The sequence below is a fragment of the Syngnathus typhle genome, linkage group LG10 (assembly GCF_033458585.1).
Source record: "Syngnathus typhle isolate RoL2023-S1 ecotype Sweden linkage group LG10, RoL_Styp_1.0, whole genome shotgun sequence".
Classification (NCBI taxonomy): Eukaryota; Metazoa; Chordata; class Actinopteri; order Syngnathiformes; family Syngnathidae; genus Syngnathus; species Syngnathus typhle.
Genome location: NC_083747.1, coordinates 10,989,035 through 11,003,273, shown reverse-complemented (window position 1 = coordinate 11,003,273; position 14,239 = coordinate 10,989,035). Strand labels below are relative to the sequence as shown.

The following is a 14,239-nucleotide window of genomic DNA, read 5'->3' as shown; positions in this document are numbered from 1 at the left end:
AGAACTGGAATGCACATCACGATCGCCAACTTTGACGTAATTTCCCATAAAGCCATTCCGTTTTGTGACGTCATAACAACGCGACAAGTGTTGTCCGCTCCAGCATTTTTTTTCCACAAAGAAGGGAGAACTAAAGCCTTTTCGGATTATTTAGCACGCTTGTGTGCTTCTATTATTAGTCTCCTGAAAGTTCGAGGTAAATCAATTTGCCTTTGAGACGGTTTAATATCGTTAGCTGGCTACGTCTAACCTACGTTTGCTGGAAGCTATCGTAACGTAAACGCTATTTCATTGCACGTAGTTTGTTATTTTTAATGCTATCCATGCATTGTATTGTTATTATTAGAGTATATTAATCCAAGAGTCCATAGCTTGTTGTTGCTGGTCGTAAGATGTTGATGCCCTAGCATTTAGTTGACAAATGTTAGGGAGTCTGACTGACCTGCTAGTCCCACATTAAATATTCAATATTATATTGTACCATGCTGTGCATTTAGCATGTAAATGTATCATACACTATAAGCATAATGGCCAAGACGGTATGTTAAATTGGGATGTTTAGGCCAAGCTGAAATGCTTGTCAACAGTTTGCAAGAGAAATACACCATCCCTGGAAAAGTCACAGGAAAGACTGTTAGTATTTGGTTTTAAATATAAATGGTGACCATTTTTGCCTCTTCATACAGATGTCTCTGGCAGACGAGCTTCTGGCAGACTTGGAGGAGGCAGGCGACGAAGGTGAGGATGGCCTGTATGCGGAAGGAGAGGAAGGTGATAGCGACGGCGAAGCCTCGCAGGCGAGGAACGATGGCGGGCTGGAGGACATCCCTGAGGAGATGGAAGTGGACTACAGTAAAGCAGACAGTGTCGCAGCCATTGCTAAACTCCGTAACAGCAAACAGGTTACTTTACAGGAGATTGCATATTACAATGCCTGTTGATGTGGTCATTTCCTAAAGAAGCTGCTGTGGTTTCAGTTTTCAGATATCATGGAGAAGATATCAGTATATGTCGGAAAGCAGCGCAAGATTTCAGAGGGTGAGCTAAAATCCCCCCAAGTATTTTGTAGTGAACCACTGCAATGTTACAATTTTTTTTCATGAACAATTCTCATTGGTTCTTATAATTCTGTGTACATTACACGCCACTCCAAACTTGAACTTGCATGTAATATGTTGTGCACAATCATGCCTGCAGCTCTAATTGATGTAGATGCAGCAGAGAAGGTCCATACTAATGTAAACTACAGTAAATAACTATTTCTTTGCCTCTCAACAGTATCAGGCCCCGTGGAGGCTGATCCAGAATACAGACTCATTGTAGCGGCCAATAATCTGACGGTAGAGATCGACAACGAGCTCAGTGAGTGTGAATTCTCCGTTCCCCATTTCTTGGTTCCGGTGCGTGAAATCGACTCGTCATTTTCCTTCCAGGTATCATTCACAAGTTTACACGCGACAAATACTCAAAGAGGTTCCCTGAGCTGGAGTCTCTGGTGCCCGATTCTCTGGATTACATCCGCACGGTCAAGGTGAGAAATTTCTCCTTTTTTTCTTTGGGTTGTGTGAGCTGTAAAAATTGAGTTTAAGAAATAATTAATGAAAAATGTGAATGGCAAAGCTACGGCCGAATCTGTTTGACTCAACGTTTGTGCTCAGGAGCTGGGCAACAACCTGGAGAAGTGCAAGAACAACGAGACTTTACAGCAGATCCTCACCAATGCGACCATCATGGTCGTGAGTGTCACAGCCTCCACCACGCAGGGGTGAGACCCGCCCTTAGCGTCACTCAGCAAATTCCAATCAACATGTAGCAGAATGCAGTTTTCCAATCCTAACTGTCGCATAGATCTCTGCTGAACGACGTGGAGCTGAATCAGCTGGAGGAGTCGTGCGACATGGCCCTGGAGCTCAACCAGTCCAAGCACAGGATCTACGAGTATGTGGAGTCCAGGATGTCCTTCATCGCTCCCAATCTCTCCATCATCGTCGGAGCGTCTACAGCCGCCAAGATCATGGGTGACCCACCCCGTCCTGTCCCGTCGCCACTTTTCCTTGTGTCCTCTCCACTGTGCTCATCATCTTCGCCGCCGGGTCAGGTATCGCCGGGGGCTTGACCAACTTGTCCAAGATGCCCGCCTGCAACCTGATGCTACTGGGAGCGCAAAGGCGGACGCTGTCGGGCTTCAGCAGCACCTCCCTGCTGCCCCACACTGGCTTCATCTACCACTGCGACGTGGTGCAGACGCTACCCCCAGTAAGTCAGCCGTGCGCTAAATCTTTTTTTTTTGTAACCGAGTCAAAATGAAAGAAAGCTCCACCAATCACTTCCATATAGTTCCTTGATGCCAAAATTCCACTAAATTGTGCCAAAGCAACACAGTGACCTTTTTCTCTTTTTAAGGACCTGAGGAGGAAGGCCGCCCGTTTGGTGTCTGCCAAATGCACGTTGGCTGCAAGAGTGGACAGTTTTCACGAGAGCTCTGACGGCAAGGTGGGCAGGCCTGGTCATGACGAGTCAACGTCTATTATCGGGTCTCACTCAGCACTCTACGACGTTTGCGCAGGTCGGTTATGACCTGAAAGAAGAAATCGAGAGGAAGTTCGACAAGTGGCAGGAGCCGCCGCCCGTCAAGCAGGTCAAACCGCTGCCTGCTCCGCTGGACGGCCAAAGGAAGAAAAGAGGAGGGAGGCGGTAGGCAATACACAAATGTCATTTTTGAAACTGCATGATGTTGCCGATAGCCACCGTGACCTTTTGGAGCCTCTGCATCTGTTTGAAGGTATCGAAAGATGAAGGAGCGTCTGGGCTTGACTGAGATCAGGAAACATGCCAACAGGATGACCTTTGCTGAGGTATGCTAATGCTAGCACACTGGGCCACCAGACTGAACTATCCGGACTGTGAAACACCTGCTTTTTATGTGCTCGCAGATTGAGGACGACGCCTACCAGGAGGACCTGGGCTTCAGTCTGGGTCAGCTGGGCAAGAGCGGCAGCGGTCGCGTCAGGCAGGCGCAGGTCAATGACGCCACCAAGGCCAGAATCTCCAAATCCCTCCAGGTGAGCTTCCAAAAGCTTTAAAAAAAAAAAAAAGACCATATTTAGTGCTACTTTACCTCCAAAAAAATGACCATGTATATGAGGCTTTAAAAAAAAAAAAAGACCATGTTTATTTAGTAAGGCTTTTTTGTCCATGTATAGTAAGGCTTGGAAAAGTGGTCAGGATCAAGCAATCGTCTTTTCTGAACGTTTGTATGTTGTGCTTTGGCAACAGCGGACTTTGCAGAAGCAGAGCATGACGTACGGCGGCAAGTCCACGGTGAGAGATCGCTCGTCTGGGACCAGCTCCAGCGTGGCCTTCACTCCTCTACAGGTGAAAACATCACAATATTTCTTTACCCTGAGCGCCACCTTTCGTCCCAGATCGTCACAATTTCTTCTTACTGTCAGGGCCTGGAGATAGTCAACCCACAAGCTGCAGAGAAAAAGGTGGCTGAAGCCAACCAGAAGTATTTCTCCAACATGGCCGAATTCGTCAAAGTCAAGAAGGAATCCAAGAACTGAAAGCTTCACCTTTGGGTGTTGTGTTGACTTTTTTTTTATTTCAATAAAACATTTAACTAGATTTATTTGACTCGACACAGCCACTGTGTAATTTGTCAAAAGTATTTATTGAAATGTGTACAATCCTGCTGTAGAACCCTGTAACATCTCCCATGCAGAGCTGTGACAAGACAATAGATACACTTGCCTTCCCGCAAAAAAATATTTTCCTTGATTTTCCTTTTTCACAGTCAACACCTCCCCCTTAGCAATCAGCTGCTTTGACACACAACAAATATTGTCACTATAGTACAGTGCTTCTCAATTATTTTCTGTTACGCCCCCCCCTAGCAAGAAGAAAACTATTCGCGCCCCCCCTCCCCACCGTGACTATCCTAACTTGTCTTGTAAGTCGTAAAATGTTGCACTGTCGCAACGGTGACAGAAGTAACAATGAGAGCGCCACTGCCCCCTGCTGTAGTAAACGCGCAATTACACTTTATTCTAGTACTGCCAAAAGAAAAGCCTGTTCCCCAGGGTCACACGCGCCCCCCAGGAATAGCACCGCGCCCCCCAAGGGGGGCGCGCCCCACTATTTGAGAAGCACTGGCCTAGGTGACTGATTCACAATTTGGTTTTGTCTGATATCAGAGATTAAATAAAGAAAACCAACTGGCTGATTGATTTGTTTTAATTGAGAGGAAAAAAAAACAGCAAAAGCATTTCACTAGCTGACCAGGAGATGGCGACAGCGTGGCATCTGAAGACCATGGATTGTTTGTTCTGCTATAGCCTAGGTGACTGATTCACAATTTGGTTTTGTCTGATAATAGATATTAAATAAAGAAAACCAACTGGCTAATTGATTTGTTTTAATTGAGAGAAAAAAAAACATCAACAAAAGCATTTCACTAACTGACCAGGAGATGGCGACATCTGAAGACCATGGATCGTTCTGCTATGCCGGTTTAAAAAAAAACAAAAAAAAACGTAATTAGCTAGGGGTCAAAGGTCAAAGTTTACGGTTCAAAGTTCACCCAGGGGTCAAAGGTCGGTTCAAAGTTCACGGGGTCATGTGCACATTTTTGATTTTTAACTAGAGTTGAAAGTTCAGGGTTCAAAGGTCACCCAGGGGTCACCACGGGGTCACCACGGGGTCACCGCGGGGTCACCACGGGTTCAAAGTTCAGGGTTCACTTTTTTTTTTTTTTTTAGGTTAACCTTTATTTAACCCAGTGCTTCTCAATTATTTTCTGTTACGCCCCCCCCCCCCCTAGCAAGAAGAAAACTATTCGCGCCCCCCCCTCCCCACCGTGACGATCCTAACTTGTCTTGTAAGTCGTAAAATGTTGCACTGTCGCAAACGTGACAAAAGTAACAATGAGAGCGCCACTGCCCCCTGCTGTAGTAAACGCGCAATTACATAATTGGCGCGCCCCACTATTTGAGAAGCACTGCTGTAGTAGTACACATCTGAAATGATAATCATCATGATCAACATGAGTGCTTGAAAGGGGTAATAAAATACTTGACGCAGCCCGGTGTGACTGCCTGCTTGGCTGGGCCGGAACAATGGCCGGAACAATGGCAGGAGATGGAATTTTTTTTAGGATGACTTTTTCAATACAGGATGCATGTAAACAGTTTCAGTGCACATTCACTTGAACGAGTGAAAATCGGGATTATGGCTCAATCGATGATAAAATGGATTTTTATAGAGCTGGGGTGGGCAACCAATGTATAGCCCCTATAGAAAAAAATGTCATTGCCATCAATTTTGACGCGTTGCCTGATGGGGATTGAATTCAGCGTTAAAAGATCAGATACAAACAGTGACTCAGTTTCCCACCCTTGCTTTATAATTCAACATTTTTAAATGGAGGCGAGGACGTGTGGACATTCACTCGCCAAGAATCAACATCCCAAATCCTCGTGTAAAGATGTACTGAATGTTGTCTGACAAACACAAAGTCCATAATAATAATAATGCAAATGATTTAACTTAAAAACAAACTTTATTGGTAAAGAGAGGGAGTCAGAGACCAGTTCAATTGCATAGCAATTTAATCCAAGTCCGATTAGGACACTATCCCTGTCACAGGGAGAGGCCCTGTGGCCGCTCTCCGTCCGCCTTTTGTCTTCTCGTTGTTTAAATGGACCACGACAATATCAATAAAACTATTGATAACCGCTCACTATGTCGAAAAGTGACCGTGACAGGGTTTTAAAACGAAGCCAATCCTACGCACCGTGACTAAAACGTCCACTGTACCTCCCTGTTCTAGACCAGAAAGTTACAGTAAATACAAGATGGGCAGTTGATTTAATCAAGAAAATGTTTTTGTCAAAAAGGCGTCCGGGATCGTGTACACAGAATGTTTTTTTTTTGTTTTTTTTTGAAGGAACGAAAAAACAGAAACGGTAAGAAACATGCATTAGAGGGAGGGTCGGGCTTTCCTAATGCCACATAGTGAGTGCGCACACAAACAGGCACAAACGCACGCCTCGCGCGGCAACCCTCTCGGCTCAGGCAGCGCGAGGAAGTTTGATCGAAGGGGACGAGGAAGAGGAGCCCATAGGGCGCTTTCCCCCCCCCCCCCCGTTTGGTCAAGGGCCAGGCGCTACTTAAGCGAGGGGGACTCGGCGTGAGACGCAGCCTATACATACGCCGCTCTTCGCTTTGATTTTTTTTGTGTGTTTACTTTTGTTGGTTTTTCGAGGGGAGAGCGTTTTCTACTACACATCACAATCTCTATCCACAGTTTGGAGTTCAGCCTCGGAATGTCGACAGCAGTTCATTTGTGGCTCTCGGTGTCCTCCGGGAGGGGGGGGGGGCGGTCACTGCAGGTCTCGGTCTTCCAGGTACCTGTACTCAAATGTGAAGCCTTCCTTCTTTCGCTGGCCCCATTTCTCATAGTCAAAGTAAATGTAAGTGCCCTGCGAGACACCAAAAGACAACATCAGTACACTGACAGAAAACACGAGCAGGCGCAACCAATTTAATCGACACCAAATTGTGGCTTTGAAAAGTGACTGTAGTCAGGTTTACTATACTTGAGCATCAGTGTAACAAATCGAGCGAGTCCAACCTGTTCAAACTCATCAGTGATAGTCTTGGGCTCCTCGTGCCTCTGGAACCACATCATGTACTTGGTGTGAAACCTCCATGACTGCTTTTTCAGCGCCTTGGCTGACAGATACTGAGCCTTGGTGCCCTAAATAGTCAGGAACAAACATTGAGTGAATGAGGCCATACAATAATATCAGTTGGAAGCAGCAATGCGATTTGACCTACGGAAGCCACTAAAAATTGAAAGTGATTGATGAGCCAGTCCTACTGAGGACTGATCAAACGAGACACATGCTGACCTCCAGGTAGTAGAAGATGAAAAACAGTGTTTCTGTAGACAGTCGCTGGTAGAACTCGATGGAGTCTGAGTGGTGCGGAGGCATCTGATAATGGAAGGGCAAGGTGGGGCACGGGTTCCTCATTAGGTATTGCCTACAAAGACAGGATGGAATCAGATACGGCAGATGCACATGAACACAGAGAACGCCCGCTTGAGATAGGGCCGCCCTCGTACCTGATCCTCTCAGAGTCTGAGGGGTGCGGCATGTGCGTCCACGCCGACTCCTGCATGGCCTGCTGGTACAGCTGGTCTTTGGGGAGGGGGGTTGGCCCCAGCGGACAGACGCCGAGCGACGGCGGGATGCTGACCTCGGATACGGATGGCTGCGGGGCGGCCGGGGTGCCGGGCGCCGTGGACGATGAGAAGATGTCTGTGGCACCCGAAGGAAAAGATAAGCGACTCGCTGACAAAATAACTAACGCAGAGGCGGAGGAACTACACTACTTGTGCTCGCATTTAAATGCCTACAAATTTGTGGGGGCAGATTCTGTCAAATAAAGTAAAGCTAATCCACGGAAGACATTTTCAGCGCGAGGTGAAAACGATACGTGGGCGTTCTGACCTCGCTCTGTTAGGTGCAGGTTGGGGATCTCTCCGTCAAGGCCTGATCCCAGGGCCGCCCGTTCCGCCATGGCCTTCAGGGAGATAAGAGGCTCGGGAGCCTGATGAGGCAACGAGGACAGGAGAGGAAGAGCAGAGAGATACCACCGTCAGTTTAGAGGCCAGTACCGTACAAAGGTTAAGTACAATTTGGTTAGAGGAATAGATTTGTTTGAGATTTAAAGATAAAACAAACACAAATCAGGCTGTAATGTGACCACTTCACATGTAAGGTGGCGGCGAATAAATTAGCGGCTCACCTTGAGGCCCTCGGAGGCCTGCGTGTAGGAGTGGGGCCCGTTTAGGAGACTCCCTCCACCGGGCGTGCTGTCCGAAAAGGAGGGCGACGGCGAGCTGGGCGGGAGCGTGATGGAGCTGATTAAACTGGGCCCATTGTCCAACCTGTACGAAAAGACAGGCTGAATGTTCACCTCCAGTCTTGAGCACAATCAAGAAGGGAGACGAAAATGCGGACGTACGGCTGGCTGGCGGAGGAACTGAGGGATGACGGCTGGCTGCTTTGAGACTGGCTCGGCGTGCTGAGAGCCGATTCCGTGGAGCTTTCGGCCACGACGGCGCTGTAACCTGAAGCCGGGACATCACAGCAAGTCGTTCAATTCAAGGGGGTATAAAAGTTGAGATAGAAGATGATGATGATGAACTACAGCACATTGCGGCCGAGGGCACATACTTGTGCTTCCATTCTGCTTGAGTCCGCTGGGCGGTCGGGCCGGCGCGGCGCTCACGCCCCCGACAATCCCGACGCTGCCGCTGTTGCCACCCATCATACCGACCACCCCTGGAGAAGCGCTGACGGAACTGGGAGGCACCTGAGAGGTGGCTGAGGAGGCGTTCTGGCCCGACACCAGGCCCAGAATGCTGACGCTCAGCGAGCCGTGGCCGGAGCCCAGCAGGCCGAGCGCCGTGGCTGCGCCGTTGGTGGTGACGCCGCTGGAGCCCGAGGTGGTGATGATGGAAGTGCTGCTCTCCACTGAAATGCTGGCCGGCGTGCTACCGCCGCTCAAGCCCAAGCCCCCTGATGCCGCCGCCTGCGCGTAGGGGGCGGGCGTCGACCCCGAGATGAGCCCTGCCATGGTGCTGAGCGGCGCCGAGTGGACCCCCAGACCTAAAGCCGACATCTGGTTGGCGCCGCTGGTCCCCGTGATGCCCCCTTTGCCTAAACCCAATCCCATGCCGAGTCCCAAACTGGACACGGAAGCGGACCCGGACGAGGTCTGAGACAAGGAACTGGCGGCAGATGAAATGGCCGTGCTCGGCGTGGGCACGGAGGGGGCAGAGGACGCCGGGAGCAGCAAGTTGCTGGGCGGACTAGGGGGGCTGTTTGAGGGGACTGAGGGTTTGGACAGTGGGGGCTGCTGCTGTTGAGATGGGTTCTGCGGCTGAGCTTGCTGCGGCTGCTGCTGCTGCACCGGCAGATGCTGATGCTGCTGTTGCACGGCGCTGCTGAAGCTTCCTATCAAGCCGCTGCTGGTCGGAACCACTGGGATGCCTCCCACTACGCTGGCCATTGACACCAGGGAGGAGGACGAAGAAGAGCCGGACGTGGTGGAGGAGGAGAAGGAGGAGAGCAGGGAGGGCGTGCCATTCTTAACAGGTGACTGGAAGCCAAAAAAGCACCACAGAGAACATGTCAGAGAGGCATTGCCGTGGTTACAAATCGGAGCTGTACCAAGGGCATCTCTACACGTACAAGGATATTTTCGTGTCTGACCTTTAACCATTTTGAAGAGGAAATTAATTCTCCATTCATACTGACTTTTTGCTACGGTCATTTCAGACATGTATTTTCTTTTCCACTTTAGAAACCTGTAATATGTGGTCACAGCTCTTTAGCCTCAGATTTACAACAACAAAAAAAACTTTTAAAAAAAATATCCAGGTACGTGTGGACATGGCTCAAGTGGGCACGAAGGAAAAGTGCAGTGTGAACTAAAGAGGCCCAACATAAGCAGAAGATGACACAACCAAACCAGAAGTCCCCAGCCGTGGTCCCACAGAAACAAAAGTGCTTTTTTTTTTTTAAACAAACAGGAAGCCTTGAGCCAGCGTGAATTCAGGACCAAGGGTGAAGAGCGTGGCACTAAACTGTCCGTCTAGCCACACAGCACAGATGAGAGCCTCTCACCTGACTAACTTCACTGTCTGTTGAGCGGCCCCTTTTCTTATCGTCCTCTGAGTTCTCCTATAGGAGGAGATACCTTCATGTGACAATCCACTTTTGGGAAAAGGTTGAGTCAGCACACAAGCCGGTGGATTAGAACACAAACGGGGGCGGCTTGGCGGGAGGAGGGTTAGCGCAGGTGAGGGTGGGGGCGGGGTAGGGTCATAGCTCACGAGGGAGAATGTACAGCACTCAAAAACAAAACATTTCCTCATATAGTGGATTTGAACTACAGAGTACCAAGGCCGCTTCAATTTTTAAGACCTAAAAAGGCAAAATATCAACTAAGTATTTACAAGAAAAATATCATGTTGGACCTACGAATTACGTGTGAAAGATTTTAAAGCCTTTTGTTTTGGAATATTACATTTTGGGAGAAACGCTGTTGTTAGCACGTAAGAATTGATCCCATATGGAAGGAGCAGACGGAAATCTCGCTATCTCCAGCAAGGTGTTCTTCTTGTCAACTTTCGTTGGAATGCTCCACACAACTGCGGCGACTTTTGCTTTCAAACACTTGAGCTGGACGACGGCCACATCCTGTCCTGATGATGTCATGCCGACACGAGGGCATAACAGCGAAAAGTAAGTCTAGAGAAAGAAGTCAACCATGTGTTTTTTTCCCCTGAGGGGGGAAAAAAATCAGGCTCGTGTGTTGTTTTAATTGTATTTCTATTGGGGAGGGCCGAGGCCACTACTTGAGGAAATACATTACAAAACAGCACTCGCAAAAAAAAGTTCAGGATGTTCAGTTTTGGGCTGAAATTTCAGAATGACCCTAAAATGGACAAAACCTTTTAAGGTGATCTTAAATTTTAGTCCCATCCTGAAATGTCACCCTATTGCCCGACATCCCTAAATCTTTTGCGAGTCGTGTTATCTTTGAAACGGTAGGATATGCTCACCGCAGCACAAGTGGCTGGCGACGGAGGGATGGGCGACGACGAGGTGGTTGAAGTGGGAGTGCTGCTGGAGTGGAGGTACATCTCATCTTCCATATTGCCTTGCCCCGATGGCGACGTGGCCACCAATGCTGCAGCTTCGAGAAAACGCGCGGTAGCGTGAGTGGGAGCGGGTGTGCGTTGTCCTAAACAATTCAAACTGCAGGCCCGTTGTACTCACGGATGTCTTCCAGGTCCAAGTCATCGTAGAGGAATTCGTTTTCCTCAAAGTCGGGGTCTTGCGAAGAATCAATGTAATACTCCACGTCATCTTTGATCTTCTGAATGGCGTCCACCGGCACGGAGTCGTTGTCCAGCATCCGCAAGATGGTCTCCAGCATGCGAATGTGGAAGCGGTGCCTTTCGATCAAGCGCTTGAGCTCGTCGATGCGATCTTGCTTCTGAGATAGGAAGCGGCCAAGGCTTGAACGAAGCGATTTCACCTCGTTCCGAGGGAACAAATCGAAGCGGGTTTACCTCTTTGTCACCTTTCTTCTTTCGCGTTTGAACCGAAAGAGACTCCACCTCGCTCTCAAACTGATCGACCTGCATGTTCAGAGTGTCTATCGTGTTCTGGGAGGGCAAGAGAGCAGAAAAAAAGAAAGAAAAGCACATTACAGCCTTGGCCGGGTGAAAAATGGTGTAAAATAAAGTGAGCGAGTTGCACTACCGTGAGCCATTGCCCCGTCTCCTCCTTCTCCCTCTGAGCCGGATCCACCTTCTGAGCCAGCCCCAAACCTTCTTTGGAGTAGGCCTTGGTTTTTGTTTCCCGCTCCACCACCTTGAACCGCTCCATTTGCTGACGGCAAGAGCAACAATGTCAGTCCTTCATTATCCCAACAATCGCACGGAGAATACGTGGGCACGTCTGCGTACCGTCTCGATGAGCTTGCGGTTCTCGACTAGCTGCCGTTTATCTTTGATCTCGTTGGAGGCCACCCATGTTTTTATCTGATCTCTCAATCGCTGCAAAAGGGACAAGAGCAAAGATTGTGGATGGACTTACAACACGTGACACTATTGGCATTTTCTTTTTTTTTTTGCCGTCAAGTGGCGTAAGTGCAATATGCATTATGGGAGTGACGATAGTTGAATCCTAATGGATGGACGCTGTCAGAAAGTCTCCATTCAAAATCCGGCATCCCAAAAATCTGATGCCGACATCTGTCCAAACGACCCAAATAAGCCCTGATACACTGGAAGCAAGGCAAGCGTTAAATAAGCTAAATAAATAATGAAATAATTGCTTGTTAATTAATGTCACTGGCATTGCACTACTCAAGTGAGAGTCTGAGGAAATCCTTCTTGCCCAAGGCTATGTATGCATTTATTTGCAGAGGCAGCACTCACGGCCTTGTATACTCACAATATGATACATTTGAGGGATTATTGCATATTTTGCAACTTTGTGACACATTTGTATTCATTAAGACCACTAAAATTAAGGAAATTGCTCGTAATAATAATAAAATTGTAAGAGAATTCAACTATTTTCTTAGAACTGTCATTCCAACGATGTACATCTTTTATTACATGGACATAACAATCAGGCGAGCAAGCGTTGGCTCGGCTGCAGCTGTTGTGAAGGCGCTATAAAAATAAAGATGGGTTGAGTTGTATCTCGCCACCATTTTGGGGTCACGCTGCCTCTGGTATGAACCTTGCAAGGCTAGCGCCATTCCAGTTAGCTCAAGTTAGTGACATTAAGCTAATATTCATGCTTTATCATCTAGTCGTCTGTGCCAGTTGTATTTATTTTGACACCCAAAAAAATCTCTTTTGCCAATCAGTGGCTTTTGTTGACTAATGGCACAGTTAGCTGAAACCTGCTATGCTTGTCATTATAATCATTTAATGATTGGTCATGTTAGTTTTCTTAAAACCAATTACATTGTATCTGCACCATACAATGACAACAAAGGCTTTCTAATGTATTGCATGCTTAATCTTAATGTACAGCACTTTATCTCCATTCATTTGAATTATTTACATCCGTGTTGCTGCTTCCTTTAGTGTTGACACTTATGGAGTGCAATTTGGGGATTTTTTGCGGCATGTCAGTTTAAAATAGCCAAATTGTGCCACTTGAAATTAACTTGGCAACAGACCAAAAAAAAAAAACACAACAACATGAAAAAGAAATAAGTATATTCGGACGTTATCGGGTCCTGCGATGTAAACAATTTAAGACAATGTAGGCAGCAAAAAAATAAAGAAATAAATAAAATCAGGGAACGTGCCATACCTGTAATTTTTTAATCTCCTTCTTGAGGTCAGCTTCGTATTTTTCCTTCTGGTTTGCATTAGCTGCATTGTGAAGCTAAAACAGACAAGCAGGTAAAATTCTCAATTTCTTCTTTTCCCAAGCGAGTCAGAAGACAAAAGACAAATGTTCTCACCTTTTGCCAAATGTCTTCAAACTGTTCTACACCTTCCGCTACTTTTTTCAAGCATCTGTCAATCTCACCTGTGTATGGAGGCATATAGTTAAAGACATGTACCAGACTTTGATGCCTCATTCATTCCGATCCGAGACAGGTCTTGAAGACAAGTGCATCAGTTCGTATCAACAACAGAACGGATGCCACACACACAAACAAACAAGTCTTTACCTTGAAGTTTTCTCTTGTCAGCCATGGCTCTGACTACGACGATGTCCACATTCCGTCTGTCACAAAGTTAGCTGTATGAGCGAAGTGTGAGTGGAGGAGGAAAATGTAACACATTTAACACTCAGTGCATCAAACAGAGCACAATTGCTCAAACCATCTTGCACGGTTGCCCCGCCACACTCGAACTGATGTTATTGAGCGCTCCGCTCTTATTAACTGCACGCATTCAAATGCACACTCCTGCACAACATCTACACGGCGGTTTCGTCGATATGCATATAAACAAAATAGCTTTTAGCAATATTATGACAGATCTGGTTGGCAGCTAGTCAGCTAACGCTAATGCTTAGCCAGCTGCTAAGCTCGGCCACCTCGCTCGAGTACAAACGGGCTCGCTTTTAAACAAGTAGCACGATGCATATCGGTGGAAGGACATCGCATCTATGCAATAATATATGCATAGCTTAGGTATAGTGGCGCTGCGTGGTGAAATGCACAATATTTCAGAAAACGTTCACGTCGTAAACCTGCTAGCTAATTTGTCTTTCAGGCTAGCTAAGGCATAAAAATGCTAGCTAGCGGCTCGGCTAGCCATATTTAGGAAAAAGGGAAACTGGGTCGAGCCGACTATCAAGAGTCACATTTTTATGCAACGACATTTACCTATGATATGGGCTATCGTTTGTCTTTTTTTCAATAACAGCCAAAACTTATTCCAGAAAGTCTTCTTTACTTCCAAATTGTGTTTTCTTTTCGACAAGCTCGTTCTCTGGAATATAGCTGAAGTGAAGATGGACGGTTGCTAAAAGATCCCACCTCTGCATTCACAGCCCGCCCTAAATCCCATCTACGAGCTGTGATTGGGCGAAAGTTGTGTCTGTCTAGAATAGACTTCCGCTGGGACGACGGCCAGCCATTGGTTCGGATATGTGATGAATTATGACCGCAT

General features: G+C 47.3%; 2 protein-coding genes across 6 annotated transcripts; one reads left to right on the top strand and one right to left on the bottom strand.

The window, feature by feature from the left end:
* The first annotated feature begins 54 nt into the window (after positions 1 to 54).
* Positions 55 to 4,222, top strand: prpf31 (PRP31 pre-mRNA processing factor 31 homolog (yeast)). The gene is made up of 14 exons (XM_061289984.1): positions 55 to 196; positions 687 to 902; positions 978 to 1,038; positions 1,279 to 1,362; positions 1,434 to 1,531; positions 1,659 to 1,765; positions 1,849 to 2,018; positions 2,099 to 2,256; positions 2,404 to 2,493; positions 2,567 to 2,694; positions 2,783 to 2,855; positions 2,934 to 3,062; positions 3,277 to 3,375; positions 3,453 to 4,222. Exons 2-14 carry the CDS (start codon positions 687 to 689, stop codon positions 3,564 to 3,566), a joined length of 1,527 nt encoding a protein of 508 aa, XP_061145968.1. The 5' UTR covers positions 55 to 196; the 3' UTR covers positions 3,567 to 4,222.
* Positions 4,223 to 5,541: 1,319 nt separating this feature from the next.
* Positions 5,542 to 14,112, bottom strand: cnot3a (CCR4-NOT transcription complex, subunit 3a). Of its 5 annotated transcripts, none has more exons than XM_061289899.1 (18): positions 13,954 to 14,112; positions 13,291 to 13,361; positions 13,078 to 13,145; positions 12,924 to 12,998; positions 11,555 to 11,644; positions 11,349 to 11,477; positions 11,156 to 11,251; positions 10,860 to 11,079; positions 10,643 to 10,776; positions 9,702 to 9,758; positions 8,247 to 9,174; positions 8,035 to 8,140; positions 7,816 to 7,957; positions 7,518 to 7,617; positions 7,130 to 7,325; positions 6,915 to 7,047; positions 6,635 to 6,760; positions 5,542 to 6,482 (listed from the first exon to the last, which is right to left on the bottom strand). In XM_061289899.1, the coding sequence occupies exons 2-18, from the start codon at positions 13,313 to 13,315 to the stop codon at positions 6,384 to 6,386; spliced, it is 2,724 nt and encodes a 907-aa protein (XP_061145883.1). In that variant the 5' UTR covers positions 13,316 to 13,361; positions 13,954 to 14,112; the 3' UTR covers positions 5,542 to 6,383. The 5 variants fall into 5 exon arrangements, with proteins under 5 accessions (XP_061145883.1, XP_061145885.1, XP_061145884.1 ...); XM_061289901.1 differs by having other exon boundaries at positions 10,643 to 10,770; XM_061289900.1 differs by having other exon boundaries at positions 13,291 to 13,346.
* Between the last annotated feature and the right edge of the window lie 127 nt (positions 14,113 to 14,239).

What these genes read in the sequence shown, in the direction of transcription:
- prpf31 (XM_061289984.1), top strand. Translation starts at nt 687, where the DNA reads ATGTCTCTGGCAGACGAGCTTCTGGCAGACTTGGAGGAGGCAGGCGAC. An exon ending in AGAGATCGACAACGAGCTCA is followed by an intron (nt 1,363 to 1,433) that starts GTGAGTGTGAAT and finishes TTTTCCTTCCAG; the next exon opens with GTATCATTCACAAGTTTACA. An exon ending in GAATCTCCAAATCCCTCCAG is followed by an intron (nt 3,063 to 3,276) that starts GTGAGCTTCCAA and finishes CTTTGGCAACAG; the next exon opens with CGGACTTTGCAGAAGCAGAG.
- cnot3a (XM_061289899.1), bottom strand. Translation starts at nt 13,315, where the DNA reads ATGGCTGACAAGAGAAAACTTCAAG. An exon ending in CCTGCACCTAACAGAGCGAG is followed by an intron (nt 7,326 to 7,517) that starts GTCAGAACGCCC and finishes CGGGTGCCACAG; the next exon opens with ACATCTTCTCATCGTCCACG. An exon ending in TCATCTTCTACTACCTGGAG is followed by an intron (nt 6,761 to 6,914) that starts GTCAGCATGTGT and finishes CTGACTATTTAG; the next exon opens with GGCACCAAGGCTCAGTATCT.